Consider the following 15,079-nt stretch of genomic DNA (forward strand, 5'->3'; position numbering starts at 1 on the left):
TTCCGTTAAAAAGTTTATTATTTTTGGAACAGAAAATTGGCATTGCCCAATAAACATCTTTTTATTGTTAGTAGGGTTAGTTTCAGAGTGCCTATTTAAAAAGAAATGTCCATAAAATGTATCTCTAATCCACAGCAGCCTCTCTGGCTTCCCTGAGCTGTTCCACCTTCAATCAGAATTGATGATCCCTAGCCTAATCAGACACTTCTTATAATGAAGCATTACAGACCCACGGCACAAGAGTGGCAGTTCCTGCACTCTGCCAGTGAAATGCTATTCATATAGAAGTATGAAATCTAATGCTTCTTTGTGAGAATAACTGGATGTTTTTGGCATTATTATGCTTTGTGTGATAATGGCGAACTTGAAGACCTTCAAAAATCAATGGTCTTAAGGTGGAAGAGCCCCTAGATCAGTGGTTTCCAAAAGGCACACCTACCAGTCTAGGATTTAGGTATTACCCAGTTGTGTCAAGGTGTTTTTTTGTTTTTTCTTCCTTTCTAGAAATACCTTAGACACAAATGGGTAATCTCTAAATCCTGGACTGGTATGCGTGTCTAGAGGACTGGTTTGGAAACAACTGCTCTAGACAGAGGCTGCCTGTTTCTGAGAAACGGCAGTGTTTTTACATTGTATGTGAAATGGGACATTATAAATGCCCTAAAGCAACTACTTTAAGATGTGGTTTCGGTACTCAGAGTGTAAATTTAAGGAACAGGTCAGTGAGTGAGTTGATATTTTATAAATAGGTAATTTGGGGCTGTGGGTCCCATTATTATGATAGCCATCCATTCCGTGTCATCATGGGCAGACTAGATGGGCTGGATGGTTCTTATCTGCCGTCACATTCCATGTTTAAATTATGTCATTAGGGGATGGTAGAGATGAGCAGAATATTGCCTAGCTTCTGCACATTTTAGAACTCCTAAATCAGGAACATATTATTGCACTTTTCATTTTGTTAAAATTACTATGTTATTGATCATTGCAATTTTCTGCTTTTTGCTTTTGTTTCCAGGGTATGGCCTGCGTTGGTCGCACTAAAGAATGCACCATTGTCCCTTCCAACCACTACGGACCTATACCAGGTATTCCTGTTGGAGCAGCATGGAAATTCAGAGTGCAGGTATGTTTACTAATACAATTAATTACACCTCCAAGGTGTTCTTATTATCCTTTAGAATCATGATAATAAAGTGTACACTTGTACACATAATAGTAGTGGGGATAATTTCCAGTAATAAAATAAAAGCAGTATTTTATTAATGGTAAAGTAATTTTATTTTGGAGCGCTCTTTAAAAATTTCCTATACCTAGAGTTGGTATTAATTTTTTTATACAATGCTGCTGACACACTCAATGTGTTATATCCCTAACACATAAAACAGAATCAAAACAGGAAGAAATATAGAAAAGAGTGGAGCAGGAGCATGTTAATTATAAAGGTATTGCAGTAATACTCAATGTTCAGTAGATGGCTCCAAGCTGACACAGCTCACAGCACATGTAAAGGGAATACATAAAAACATATAATTGTGCAGATTGTTTAAAACAAAAAAAATGTTTTCAACACCATCACTACTGTAGATAGAGATTCCCATACAATTCCCCCAATTGTTAAAGTAAGGAGATCCGTTATCTGTCATATAGCTATGGAACTCTAAAATTGGCAACGTATAAACAAATTTATTTAAAAACTCTGTCTTTAAAAAATCAACAAACTGTCTCTTAAAAGAGAAAGTGGTGAGTAGGCTCGGCATATGCCGTTACTCACTGCCCAGCGTAAAATGTGGAGGAGCTGGAGACACTGGCTCTGCAAGGCTGTTGTGTCCGGAGTGTAATGGTCCAGCTTGAGTGCAGCCTGAGTAGTACAAGCGTGGTGTTTCTGGGAATCTGTAGTCTCCGCCCCCTTGATGACGTCAATGCCTTTCTCTGGTCTGCCCAGCTTCCTCAGGACATGATGCTGTCCTCACCATCTTAGGTCAGGATTTTTAACAGTCTTTGCAAAGATAGTTCATGTTGCTGATAGGAGTATCAATTAGACTTAATTTGCATACTCCTATCTGCTAATTGTCTTTGACAGCATAAGGTGTAAGTCCACACTTAGTTGTGTGAGCCAATGTTTTTTCTATTTCGTCATTTAAAGGGGACATCATTGCAATTGAAAAAGCATAAATCAGAAACATATAAAATAGCATACAAGAACAATATAGACATACCGTATACACTCGAGTATAAGCCGAGTTTTTCGGCAATTTTTTTCTGTTGAAAAAACCCCCACTCTGCTTATTCTCGAGTCAGTGTCTGTATTATGGCAACTTACATTGCCATAATACAGACCAGGACCGCCGGGCTCATTACACGCCCGGCGGTCCTGTTGGGGGCAGCTTCTGTCAGCGGTCCTTTCCTGCAGCTTCTGTCAGCTCCCTTCTCCTGCGTTCCCTGCGATTTTAGACAGTGAGCTAAACGGAGCGGAAGTGAAGGGAGCAGACCGGAGCTGACAGTGAGCGGAAGGGAACGCAGGAGAAGGGAGCTGACAGGAGCTTCAGGAAAGGTAAGTAACAGCTTGCTGCCAGCCCCTCTCCTGCACAGCCAATGCCACTGGACTGGAGGGAATGAGCTAGCCACTCTCACTGGCCAGGTAACAAAAAAAAATTAAATAATAAAATAATATAAAAACTAAATTTTAAAGTAATTGTATTAAAATAAAAAAATTATATTAAAATAAAAAATATTAAAGTAATTATATTAAAATAAAAAAATATTAAAATAAAAGAATATTAAAAATAATTCGAATGCCCTCCCCCCACCCAGTTTACACACTCACTACACAAATACACACACACTCTGCATCATATACACAGTGTGTGTGTGTCTATAATGCAGTGTGTTTGTATGAATGCAGTGTGTATATAATGCACACACTGCATTATATACACACACTGCATTCACAGAAACACACACTCTCTGCATTCATTATATACACACTCTGCATTCATTATATACACACACTGTAAATAAATATTCAATTAATGTAACTTTATTGGGAACTAATTTTATTTAGAAATTTACCAGTAGCTGCTGCATTTCCCACCCTAGGCTTATACTCGAGTCAATACGTTTTCCCAGTTTTTTGGGGTAAAATTAGGGGCCTCGGCTTATATTCGGGTCGACTTCTACTAGAGTATATACGGTATCTAAAAAACATTACCTATTCTAAAAAAGAGAAAATGAAATATCCATTAAAATATGTTTTAATTCATTTATAAATGCACTTGGTTAATTTAAAGGTGTATACCCCCAAAGTGCACAGTAGGAAAACAGGACTTATATTTCTTTATCATTGTCAGGAATAAAGTGCATATCAGCAAGCAAAGACAGGGAAATCTTAACAGTGATACATATGAGGTTACATGCGCCTAGAGCTCAACAGATTCATATTGGAATTGCTGGAAGGAGAGGGTGAACTGGCAGAGTGGATAAATAGTAGAGTATTTAAAGAACGTTTAAAGTGCCATGTGTTAAAATTAAAATGCTCTTAATTGATAAAATAATTCAAATAAATTATATATGTGTGTGTGTGTGTGTGTGTATATATATTGTATAAAATCTATCACAAGTTCGTTTAAAAAAAAAAAAGGCAAATCTCAAAATTATTATTCATTATTCATAGTCTACATCGTGGTGATCCCTAAAGTGCATAGACACTTGATGTAACGCAAACGTTCTCTTAATATTATATACATGCTCACATATTCTGGTACGTAACATTCTCATTGTGCGTCCTATATACTTAAGGCCGCATGGACATGTGAGCAGTGGCGGCTCTAGACTTGGCGAGGCCTTAGGCGAGACTCATACATGAGGCCCCCACTAACACCATTATTGAAAAAATAGCAGTTGATGTATACATTGTTGCATTGTCTACCTTTGTGTGCCTGAGAATGTGTGTCTGACAGTGAGTATCCTTGTATATGTATGTATGTATGTATGTTTCTCTGAGCATGTGTATGTTTGTGTACTGCCTGTGGCCTTTGGCACTGAGTTTATGGCGGAGCTATTTTATGACAGTGTGTATAATTATTGCCTTCAGGGGGTGACAGGGTGAGTAAAGGGGTAACTGTGGCAGGGTGAGTGTAAATGAGCAGGAGGGTGCCAAAGTGTATGGAGGTGGGTGCCAGAGTGTTGAGGGTTGACAGTAAGAATGAAGGGAGGTGCCCGAGTGCAGAGAGTGGTGCCCGTGTGTGCGGAGGGAGAGACCGTGTGTATGGAGGGGTGTCAGTGTGCCTAGAGAGTGGTGACAGAGTGTGTGGGGGAAATGACATAGTATGAGGGTGGTGACAGTGTGAGAGGGTTACATTAGTAAAGGGGTGTGACAGAGTGAGAGGGGTTGACAGAGTGAGAGGGAGGGTGACATAGTGAAGGTGGGTAACAGAGTAAGAGGGGGGTGTCAGAGTAAGAGGGTGGGTGACAGAATAAGAGGGTGGGTGACAGAATAAGAGGGTGGGTGACAGAATAAGAGGGTGGGTGACAGAATAAGAGGGTGGGTGACAGAATAAGAGGGTGGGTGACAGAATAAGAGGGTGGGTGACAGAATAAGAGGGTGGGTGACTTAGTGTGAGGGGGTGAACGTGTGAGGTGGGGTGACAGTGTGTGGGGAGCGACAGGGTGAGGTGACAGAGTACGGGTGGGTGACAGTGTGGGGGGGTCACAGGGTGGGTGACAGAGTAAGAGGGGGTGACAGGAGGGTGACCTAGTGTGTGAGGGGGGGAGACCTAGTGTGAGAGGGAGGGTGACATTGTGTAGGGGGGGTGACAGTGTGAAGGGGTGGCATAATGTGAGAGGTGAGAGACCTAGTGTGTGAGAGGGAGACCTACTGTGAGAGGTGGGAGACCTAGTGTGAGAGGGAGGGTGACATTGTGTAGGGGGTGACAGAGTAAGAGGGGGGTGACATTAGTGTGAGAGGGAGGGGACAGAGTGAAAGGGGGGTGACAGAGTGTGATGGGCTGACAGAATGTGAGGTGGGGTGACAGTGTGTGGTGGGGTGACATAATGTGAGGTGGGGTGACAGTGTTAGGGGCTGACAATTTGAGGTGGAGTGACATGGTGAGAGGGGATGACATAGTGTTAGGGGCTGACAATGTGAGGTGAAGTGACAGGGTGAGAGGGGATGACAGGGGCTGACAATGTGAGGTGGGGTGACAGGCTGAGAGGGGGTGACATATTGTTTGGGGAGTGGCAGGGTGAGGTGACAGAGTAAAGGGGGTGATATAGTGTGGGGGGTCACAGGGTGGGTGACAGAGTAAGAGGTGGTGTGACAGGGTGAGGGGGTGACAGGTTGGGTGAGAAGGGGTGACAGGGAGGTAACAGGGTGAGGGGGTTACAAGGTGAGAGGGGATGAGAGGGAGGTGACAGGTGGGGTGGCATGGTGAGAATGGGTGAGGAAGGTGACAGGTGGGGTGGCAGGGTGAGAGGGGGTGACAGGTGGGTTTGCTGGGTGATAGGTGGGGTGGCAGAGTGAGAGGGGTGACAGGTGGGGTGATAGGGTGAGGGAGGTGACAGGGTGAGGGGGTGACAGGTGGGGTGGTAGGGTGAGGTAGGGTGACAGGATGAGGTGACAGCGTAAGGGGGGTGACAGTGGGGGGGTCACAGGGTGGGTGACAGAGTAAGAGGGGGTAACATGGTGAGAGGGGGTGACAGGTGGGGTGGCAGGGTGAGGGGGGTGACAAAGTGAGGGGGTGACAGGTGGGGTGGCAGGGTGAGAGAGGAGTGACAGGTGGGTGGCAGGGGGAGGGAGGTGACAGTGTGAGGTGGTGTGACTGGGTTCGGAGGGTGACAGGTAGGGTGGCTGGGTGGGGAGAGTGGCAGGTGGGGTGGCTAAGTGAGGAGGGGTGACATGTGGGGTGGCTGAGTGACAGATGGGGTGACTGGGTGAGGGGGTGGCAGATGGGGCAACAGGGTGAGGGGGTGGCAGGGTGGCAGATGGGGTGACAGGGTGAGGGGGTGATAGGTGGGGTGGCTGAGTGAGGGGTGTGACAGAGTTACAGACGGGGTGACTGGGTGAGGGGGTGGCAGATGGGGTGACAGGGTGAGGGGGTGGCAGATGGGGTGACAGGTGGGGTGGTTGCAGGGTGAGGGGGTGACAGGTGGGGTGGTTGCAGGGTGAGGGGGGGTGACAGGGTGAGGTGACCGCATAAGGGGGTGACAGTGGGAGGGTCACAGGGTGGGTGACAGAGTAAGAGGGGGTGACATGGTGAGAGGAGGTGACAGGGGGTTGGCATGGTGAGAGGGGGTGACAAAGTGAGGGGGCAGGGTGAGGGGGGTGACAAAGTGAGGGGTGACAGGGGGAGGGAGGTGGTGTGACTGGTTTAGGAGGGTGACAGGTGGGGTGGTTGGGTGAGGGGGTGACAGGTGGGGTGGTTGAGTGAGGGGGGTGACAGGTGGGGTGTCTGGGTGACAGATGGGGTGACTGGGTGAGGGGGGTGGCAGATAGGGAAAAGGGTGAGGGGGGTGGCAGATGGGGTGACAGGGTGAGTGGGTGATAGGTGGGGTGGCTGAGTGAGGGGGGTGACAGGGTTACAGATGGGGTGACTGGGTGAGGGAGTGGCAGATGGGGTGACAGGTGGGGTGGTTGCAGGGTGAGGGGGGGTGACAGGGTGAGGTGACAGCGTAAGGGGGGTGACAGTGGGGGGGTTACAGGGTGAGTGACAGAGTAAGAGGGGGTGACATGGTGAGAGGAGGTGACAGGGGGTTGGCATGGTGAGAGGGGGTGACAGGGGGGTGGCAGGGTGAGGGGGTGACAGGTGGGGTGGCAGGGTGAGGGGGGTGACAAAGTGAGGGGGTGACAGATGGGTGGCAGGGGGAGGGAGGTGACAGTGTGAGGTGGTGTGACTGGTTTAGGAGGGTGACAGGTGGGTTGGCTGGGTGGGGAGAGTGACAAGTGGGGTGGCTGAGTGAGGGGGGGTGACAGGTGGGGTGTCTGGGTGACAGATGGGGTGACTGGGTGAGAGATGTGGCAGATGGGGCGACAGGGTGAGGGGGTGGCAGATGGGGTGACAGGGTGAAGGGGTGATAGGTGGGGTGACAGGTGGGGTGGCTGGGTTACAGATGGGGTGACTGGGTGAGGGGGTGGCAGATGGGGTGACTGGGTGAGGGGGGTGACAGGTGGGGTGGCAGGGTGACAGATGGGGTGACTGGGTGAGGGTGGTGGCAGGGTGGCAAATGGGGTGACAGGGTGAGGGGGTGACAGGTGGGGTGGCATGGTGACAGATGGTGTGACTGGGTGAGGGGGTGGCAGATGGGATGGCAGGGTGACTGGTGAGGTGACAGGGTGACAGATGGGGTGACTGGGTGAGGGGGTGGCAGATGGGGTGACTGGGTGAGGGGGGGTGACAGGTGGGGTGGCAGATGGGGTGACTGGGTGAGGGGGGTGACAGGTGGGGTGGCAGGGTGACAGATGGGGTGACTGGGTGAGGGTGGTGGCAAATGGGGTGACAGGGTGAGGGGGTGACTGGTGGGGTGGCAGATGGGGTGGCATGGTGACAGATGGTGTGACTGGGTGAGGGGGTGGCAGGGTGGGGTGACAGGGTGAGGGGGTGGCAGATGGGGTGGCAGGGTGACTGGTGAGGTGACAGGGTGACAGATGGGGTGACTGGGTGAGGGGGTGGCAGATGGGGTGACAGGGTGACAGATGGGGTGACAGGGTGAGGGGGTGGCAGATGGGGTGACAGGGAGAGGGAGTGACAGGTGAGGTGGCAGGGTGAGGGGGTGACAGGTGAGGTGGCAGGGTGAGGGGGTGGCAGATGGGGTGACAGGGTGAGGGGGTGACAGATAGGGTGGCATGGTGACAGATGGGGTGACTGGGTGAGGGGGTGGCAGATGGGGTGGCAGGGTGAGGGGGTGACAGATGGGGTGACTGGGTGAGGGGGGGTGACAGATGGGGTGGCAGGTGGGGTGACTGGGTGAGGGGGTGGCAGATGGGGTGGCAGGGTGGCAGATGGGGTGACTGGGTGAGGGGGGTGACAGGTGGGGTGGCAGATGGGGTGACTGGGTGAGGGGGTGACAGGTGGGGTGGCAGATGGGGTGACTGGGTGAGGGGGTGACAGGTGGGGTGGCAGATGGGGTGACTGGGTGAGGGGGGTGACAGGTGGGGTGGCAGGGCGGCAGATGGGGTGACTGGGTGAGGGGGGTGACAGGGTGGGTGGCAGGTACCTTTTTCCCTGGTGGTCCAGTGGTGGCAGACTCCCTGGTGGTCCAGTGATGGCAATCAGACTCCCTGGTGGTCCAGTGGGCTCTGCGATCTGCAGCTCTGCCGGATGCAGAGCTGCAGACCACATGGTGAAAGTCTCGCGATCTTCAGTCAGAGCGTTGCCGTGGTAACCCGCGGCAACGCTCTGATTGGCTAGAGATCGCGAGACACTTCAGTCTGCAGCTCACACCCGGCGGAGCTGCAGACTGAAGGCTGGCTCTCCCGGTCAGACTGACAGGAGGGGCCTCGCACCCGGCGGCATACAGGGGAAGCCGCCGGGCCCCCTCCTGTGTCGGGTCCTCAAGGACCCGACATGTCAGTCTGCCCTATGGCGGTTTAGGCGGCCGCGAGGCCCCACACAGCGCGAGGCCTTAGGCGGCCGCCTAAACCGCCTAATTAGAGAGCCGCCTCTGCATGTGAGCATGTATATGACACGATGGGAACTGCAAGTCATACCATCTCTTCTATCATATGAATAGCCATTGGCTTCAAATTTATTATAACATTTTTTCTTTCCTCCAGTTTTTAAACAGGCATTACAGTTGCCACATTTAAAAAAAAAAAAAAAAAAACCCTGGTATGTATTTAGGAAGTTTTTCTTTAACTTTGCTCCTGGGGCTTCTAAAGTGCCATCTGTAAGAATCCTTTTGGGGTTCGGAACCACTCTATGTACTTTTTTTAGGTTTCTGGGGTAGGATGTCCTGTAAACTCGGATCATCCAATAATAAATGCCAGTAGTCATTAACAATATGTCTTACTTTTTGATTTTGTCCTCCGGAATATTGACATATGAAAGGTATTTTGTTAGTGAATTCTCCCCCATTATTTTCTTTGTAATTCAATAGTACCATTCTATCTTTATCATACACGGCTTTGGTTGAAGAGTCTAAAATGTGTTCGCTATAACCCTCTGTTTAAAATCTTGGATCAGTTTACAATCAATAAAAACACTTGTTTCTGTACAATTAGTCTTTAGTCTAGTTAATTGGCTTTTAGGTATATTATTTAGCCAGGGGCTGTAGTGCCAGCTACTGGTCTGGATGAAGCTGTTCACATCTACAGTTTAAAAAAAAGTTTTTGTTTTTACTATGTTATCTTATATATAAATAGTAAGATCAAGGAAATTAATGTCTCTTCTACTGTATAAAAAGGTTAGATTCATACCACAGTCATTCGAGTTAATATGTTCCATAAAACATTTTAAAAGTTCTTCTCCACCCTTCCAGACCATAATCAGATCATCTATAAAGCACCAAGTTTGCACCCCAGCCACTCTGTTCACCCATACATATCGATTCCTATTGGGCCATAAAAAGATTAGCGTAGCTGGGGGCAAACTTGGTGCCCATTGATGTGCTACACTTTTGTAGGTAAAAATCACCCTGGAACCATAAATAGTTGTTTTCTAATATGAGTTTGATGAATTCCAGGACGAAGTCAATTTGGCTCTGGGGATAAGAGGAAAAAGTTTCCAAAATATGCCTAACCGCACTTAATCCTAAATTATATCTGATGCTGGTGTATAAGGAGGAAAAATCTGCGGACATCAAAAGGAAGTCTTCCTGACATTTTATATCTTCTATAGTTTGTAATATACTAGTGGTGTCCTTCAAATATGGTGGACAATTTTGAACAAGTGGTTGAAGGATATGGCCAACATATTCAGAGAGTCTGTAAGAAATAGAATCAATACCAGAAATAATTGGTCTACCAGGTGGTTGTGACATGTTCTTGTGTATTTTTGGCAAGAAATAAAAAATAAGTATGCTTTGATGTTTCAGTACTAAGTATTATCTCTCTTTTTTATTCAAAATGCCTTCTTAGAACCCTTTGGAAATTATTTCTATGAATTTCTCTTTTATTAGGGGGTGGGGTCAGAGTTGAAATTTTCATACGTTATCTGGTCACCGAGGAGTCTAGCTGATTCTTCCAGATAATACTCTGGAGACATGATAATTATGCTTCCCCTCTTGTCCGCGGGTTTTATAACTATACTGGGATCTTTTTATTTTTTATTTTTTTTTTGTAAATATGATTTTTATTTCAAAATTATGTGGTTCATTCCGAGACGTGCAAGTCTCCACGTACAGTTGTTAGCAATATTTAGGACTCAACGTGGGTCCAACCATAGGAAAACAGTAAAGCACAAATATAAACTTGAGGGCGCGCAGGCCCCATGGAGTAGTGGACTCGCAGGTCCTCGTCAGTGATCAAAACTTCTGTGTCGTACTTCACATAACCATATTATCAGTAAACAAAGAACAATAACAGATTCTTGTGGGCGCGCAGGCCCTATGAAGCTCAGAGCTCACAGGTGTACTTCAGAAGTCTGCAAGCAATATTCGTCTGGCCAGATCCGTAGCTATCATGAGTTAGGTCTGGTGGCATATAGGATCGTAACGGGCATTGCGAGTTCGGCTACCGACCAGGTCTTCAGGTGTGTAGGTCGGTGAGGCCGATGGGCATAGTTGTGTACGTTAGTCGTCAGTGCCCAATGCTCGTGTTCATGCAGCCTAAAGTGTCTGCTTGCTCTTGGTTACGGGTTTCCGTCTCTCTAGTCGGTCCGAAGTAAGGGAGTCAGGGAGAAGGGGGGCAGGGTCCAGGTAGGGAAGGGGGGATAGGGTTAGTCTACTGTCTCTGCTTTTGTTAGTCTTGGGGTATCGGTCGTGTAGTCCGTTAGTATGGACTGGAATTCCGGTTTCGTTGTCGTCAGTATCCACTGCGTCCATATGTCTAGGTAAGTCTGCTGTTGTTTTTGCGGGCCAGCCGCGTACATGATAAGTTCCTCAACTGCTCTGAGGTCCTCCATTTGGTCAAACCTCTGGGATAAGGGCGGGGCCGTTTTATTCTTCCAAAACTGTGGGATTAATTGTTTTGCTACATTAATGATCCGGATCGTGAGTGTCTTTTTATATTTGGACGTGGGGGTGGGTGTGTGGTGGAGCAGCATAGCTGCTGGTTCAAGAGGTGGGGGGTTATCTGAGAAGCGGGCTATGACTTGGTGGATAGTGCGCCAGAACGGTTGGATCAGTTCGCAGTTCCACCAAATGTGTAAGAGTGTGCCTATCTCCTTCTCACACCTCCAGCATAGGCGGGAGTCTTGAGAGTTTATGTGGTGCGCAGTAGCTGGCGTGTGGTACCATCTCGTGAGCAGTTTATAAGCAGTCTCCTGACTCTTGCTAAATGTTGAGCAGTGGTGAACAGTATTGCAGATCTTTTCCCATTCAAGGGCGCTAAACGTCTTATTTAGGGATTCCTCCCATTTCCCCATAAAGTTAGGTGTCTCTACTGGAGTTTGCATTTGGAGAAGGGAGTAGAGGTGTGAAATTCCATGTGGTAGTGGGTCAGGGGCTGAGCATAGTCTCTCAAAAGTTGTGAGATCTCTGCCCAAAGCCTGTCCCTGTGGGAGGAGTTTTATGTAGTTGCGTACCTGTGCATAGCGAAAACGCGTCAGGAAGGGCTGAGGGGTCACCCCACGTAGCTCTGTCAGGTCTTTCAGTCCCCGGTTGGAACAGACATGTCTCAGTCGGGGTAGGGGGTCGTCCACTAAATTTTGCAAGGCCTTCGGGTCCAGGCCTGGTTGGAAGTCCGGGTTATGGGTGAGAGGCAGTAAGGGGGAGGGGTGCGTACTAAGAGCATGACGCCCTATATTCCTTCTCCATACCGTCAGAGTCGCTTTTGTGTAGGGTGTGTAACGTGCTTCCCTCCCAGAACCTCCCGCTGGGAGCCATGGGAGTAGGGCGGCGGGGACCCCCGCTGCGTGTCCCTCTAAGGACTTCCACAGCTTGTGTACCCCTGGTTTGGACCATTCCACTACTCGTTGTAGGTGACACGCTTTGTAGTATAGCAGAAAGTCTGGGAGGGCTAGTCCTCCTTTGTCTTTGGGCCGTGTGAGCAGTGAGTATTTCAGTCTGGGTCTCCTCCCGTTCCACACATAGGACCCCAGTGCTCCCCGGAGTGTCGTGAAGAAAGATGTTGGGATCAGGATAGGCAAGGCCTGGAAGAGGTAGAGCAGTCGTGGCAAAAAATTCATCTTCACCACTTGCACCCTACCCAACCAGGATATGTGGGGGAAGGCCCATTCCCTCATCTCTTTCCGAAATTGGGTCAGTAGTGGGGTGAAGTTTGTCGCGTACAGGTTGGTTGCGCTCACTGTCAGCCAAGTACCCAGGTAGCGTATCTTGTCCGAGGCCCATTGGAATTTGTAGCTCCTGCGCAGTTGGTCTGCGCGAGGTGTGGGTACACTAATGTTTAAGACATATGATTTCGAGAAGTTAATTTTCAATCCCGAGAGGAGTCCGAATGCGTGGAAGGCCTGCACTAGGTTGGGCAGGGAGACCTCTGGATGTGTGAGGAAAAACAGTAGGTCATCCGCGTAGGCGGCAATTTTGTGGTGCGTGTCTCCTGTGTGAATGCCGGTAATGTCGGGGTGATGTCTGATGGTGTTCAGGAATGGCTCCAACGCTAGGACGAAAAGTAGCGGGGAGAGGGGGCATCCCTGACGCGTACCGTTATATATAGGGAACGGGTCTGTTAGGGCCCCGTTGACCAGTACGTGTGCTGACGGTTTGGAGTACAGGGCTTTAATCCAGCCCAAAAGGTGTGGTCCCATTCCCAGGTGTGTTAATGTCCGGAACATGTATTCCCAATTGACCCTATCAAAGGCCTTCTCCGCGTCTGTGGAGAGTAGGAGAAGGCCCGTGTTCGTCTCGGTGTTCCTATGCATTAGTGTCAGGGCCCTGATAGTATTGTCCCTAGCCTCTCGACCCAGCACAAACCCAACCTGGTCTGCGTGGACCAGACCGGGAACGTGCGTCTGGAGTCTAGTCGCCAGGACTTTTGCCAGGAGTTTAATATCCGTATTGATGAGGGATATGGGTCGGTAGCCGCCACAGTGCTCTCGATCCTTCCCTTCTTTGGGGATGATAGTAATGTGCGCCATTAGAGCCTGTCCGGGAAGTTCGTGTCCCTCTCTGATCGCATTGAACATGTCTGTCAATGGGGAGTAAAGTATGTCAGCGTATGTCCTGTAATATTTTAGTGGTAGCCCGTCGGGGCCCGGGCTTCTCCCTGATTTGGAGCTTTTAATCGCTAGCGCAAGTTCCTCCGTGGTAATGGGTTCTTCTAGTCGGTTTGATACGTCAGTCGCTAGGGCGGGGAGTGTATGGGCCGAGAGGTACTCATCTATAGAGTCGCGGAGTCTGAGAGTGTGCGTGTCAGTGTGCGGTCGTGGTAGGGAGTATAAGTCTGCATAATATGATCGAATGATCTCCTGTATCTTGGTGGGGTGTCTGTGGAGGTTCCCGTCCTTGTCCCGAATGCGGTCTATGTATGTGTCCCGCCTTCTTTTGTTGAGCATGCGCGCTAGGAGCTTCCCACTCTTATTACCGTTTACATGAAAGAATGCCTTGTGTCGTAGGACTGCCCTATGGTGTTGGGATTGTATGAGTGTGGTCAGTTCCCTCCTCAGACCTAACAGCGTGGCTTGGTGTGTAGGGAGTTGGAGGCGTTTGTTGAGGGTATCTAGGCGGTGTATGTCTGCTAATAGTGTAGTCATGCGTGCCTCCCTCTGTCGTTTCAGGAGAGCGCCCTTTTGTATGAAATGCCCCCTGATAACACTTTTGTGTGCTTCCCATCGTATGGTGGGGGACGTCTGGTCGCCATTGTGTGTAAAGTAGTCCCGGAGTGTGGTGTCTATGTCTGCAGTCAGTTCTGGCATGGCAAGCAGGGCTTCATTCAGCCTCCACTTAGAGACCCTAGGTCTGAAAAGGGGAGACTCCAGGGTGACCGACACCGGTGCATGGTCCGACCACGTTGCGGTGCCTTGGTCAGCCCGGAGAGCCAGTGGGAGGTGGTATTGTGAAAGGAAAAGGTAGTCAATGCGAGTGTAGGAATTGTGCGGGTGAGAGTAGAAGGTATAGTCCCTTTCGTCAGGGTGTAGTGCTCTCCAGCAGTCCACTAGTCTCTCCCTCGTCAGTAAGGCCCTGATTGCCGCGATGTGTTGGGTAGGGACGGGTGAGCGCCCTGAGGAGGAGTCCCATTTGGGGTCTAGAGCTACGTTTAGGTCGCCCCCTAGGACCAATACCCCTTCTGCGAAGTGCCGCAGTGAGCGAAGTGTCCGGGCCAGGAAACGGTATTGTCTGCGGTTTGGGGCATAAACGTTAGCGAAGGTGTAAAGCGTGCCCGCTATCTCCCCCTTTAAAAAGGTATATCGACCCTCCGGGTCGGTTTGTACGTCTTTTTCTGTGAACGGGATGCGTCTATGAATGAGGATCGCAGTTCCTCTGGACTTTCCCCCCTGAAAATCGCTAAAGTATCCTATGGGGTAGTGGTGGTTCGTCAGTGTGGGACGTGACCCCTCCCTGAAATTCGTTTCTTGTACGAACACAATTGATGCCTTACGGGAGAGAAATTCCCTCACCGCTCCCGACCGTTTCTCGGGTTGATTAAGGCCTCTGGCGTTCAGGGATAGTATCGTGATGGGGGCCGGGGCAATGGACATGACCGGGGCTCTTCTAGCAGTCGTGTATCAGCGTAGGCTTGTCCGTCCGGCGGACAAGCGGGAGGGTGGGATAGGGAAAAAGGGGGGGGCACAGGAAGGCTTGGGTCAGACGGGGAGGGAAAAAGTCAAGAGTCACAGTCGGTAAGTCTGTACAAAATCGCTATAACCAGCGGTATCGGAAAAGAGCGAAGGGGGGCTGGAACCCCCCCGTCCGCTAGAGGGCGGAGGGGGACCGCTCACCTGATTCTGGTCGTTCACTCCAGTAGGGCAGTCGAAGGAGTTCCGGGAATCCCAAGTGAGTAGGGTCCAGGGGGTCAAGTGCGCTCTCA

General features: G+C 49.6%; 1 protein-coding gene across 1 annotated transcript in view; it reads left to right on the forward strand.

Annotated features, from left to right (window-relative positions):
- The window catches only part of UHRF2 (ubiquitin like with PHD and ring finger domains 2), a 142,002-nt gene that overhangs the window by 104,935 nt on the left and 21,988 nt on the right, over positions 1-15,079 (forward strand). The window contains exon 8 of the mRNA XM_063455111.1: positions 1,019-1,126. Coding sequence (XP_063311181.1) covers positions 1,019-1,126 — 108 coding nt within the window. The remainder of the gene's footprint in view (positions 1-1,018; positions 1,127-15,079) is intronic.

Source organism: Pelobates fuscus, chromosome 5 (genome assembly GCF_036172605.1).
Source record: "Pelobates fuscus isolate aPelFus1 chromosome 5, aPelFus1.pri, whole genome shotgun sequence".
In the NCBI taxonomy this organism is placed as follows: Eukaryota; Metazoa; Chordata; class Amphibia; order Anura; family Pelobatidae; genus Pelobates; species Pelobates fuscus.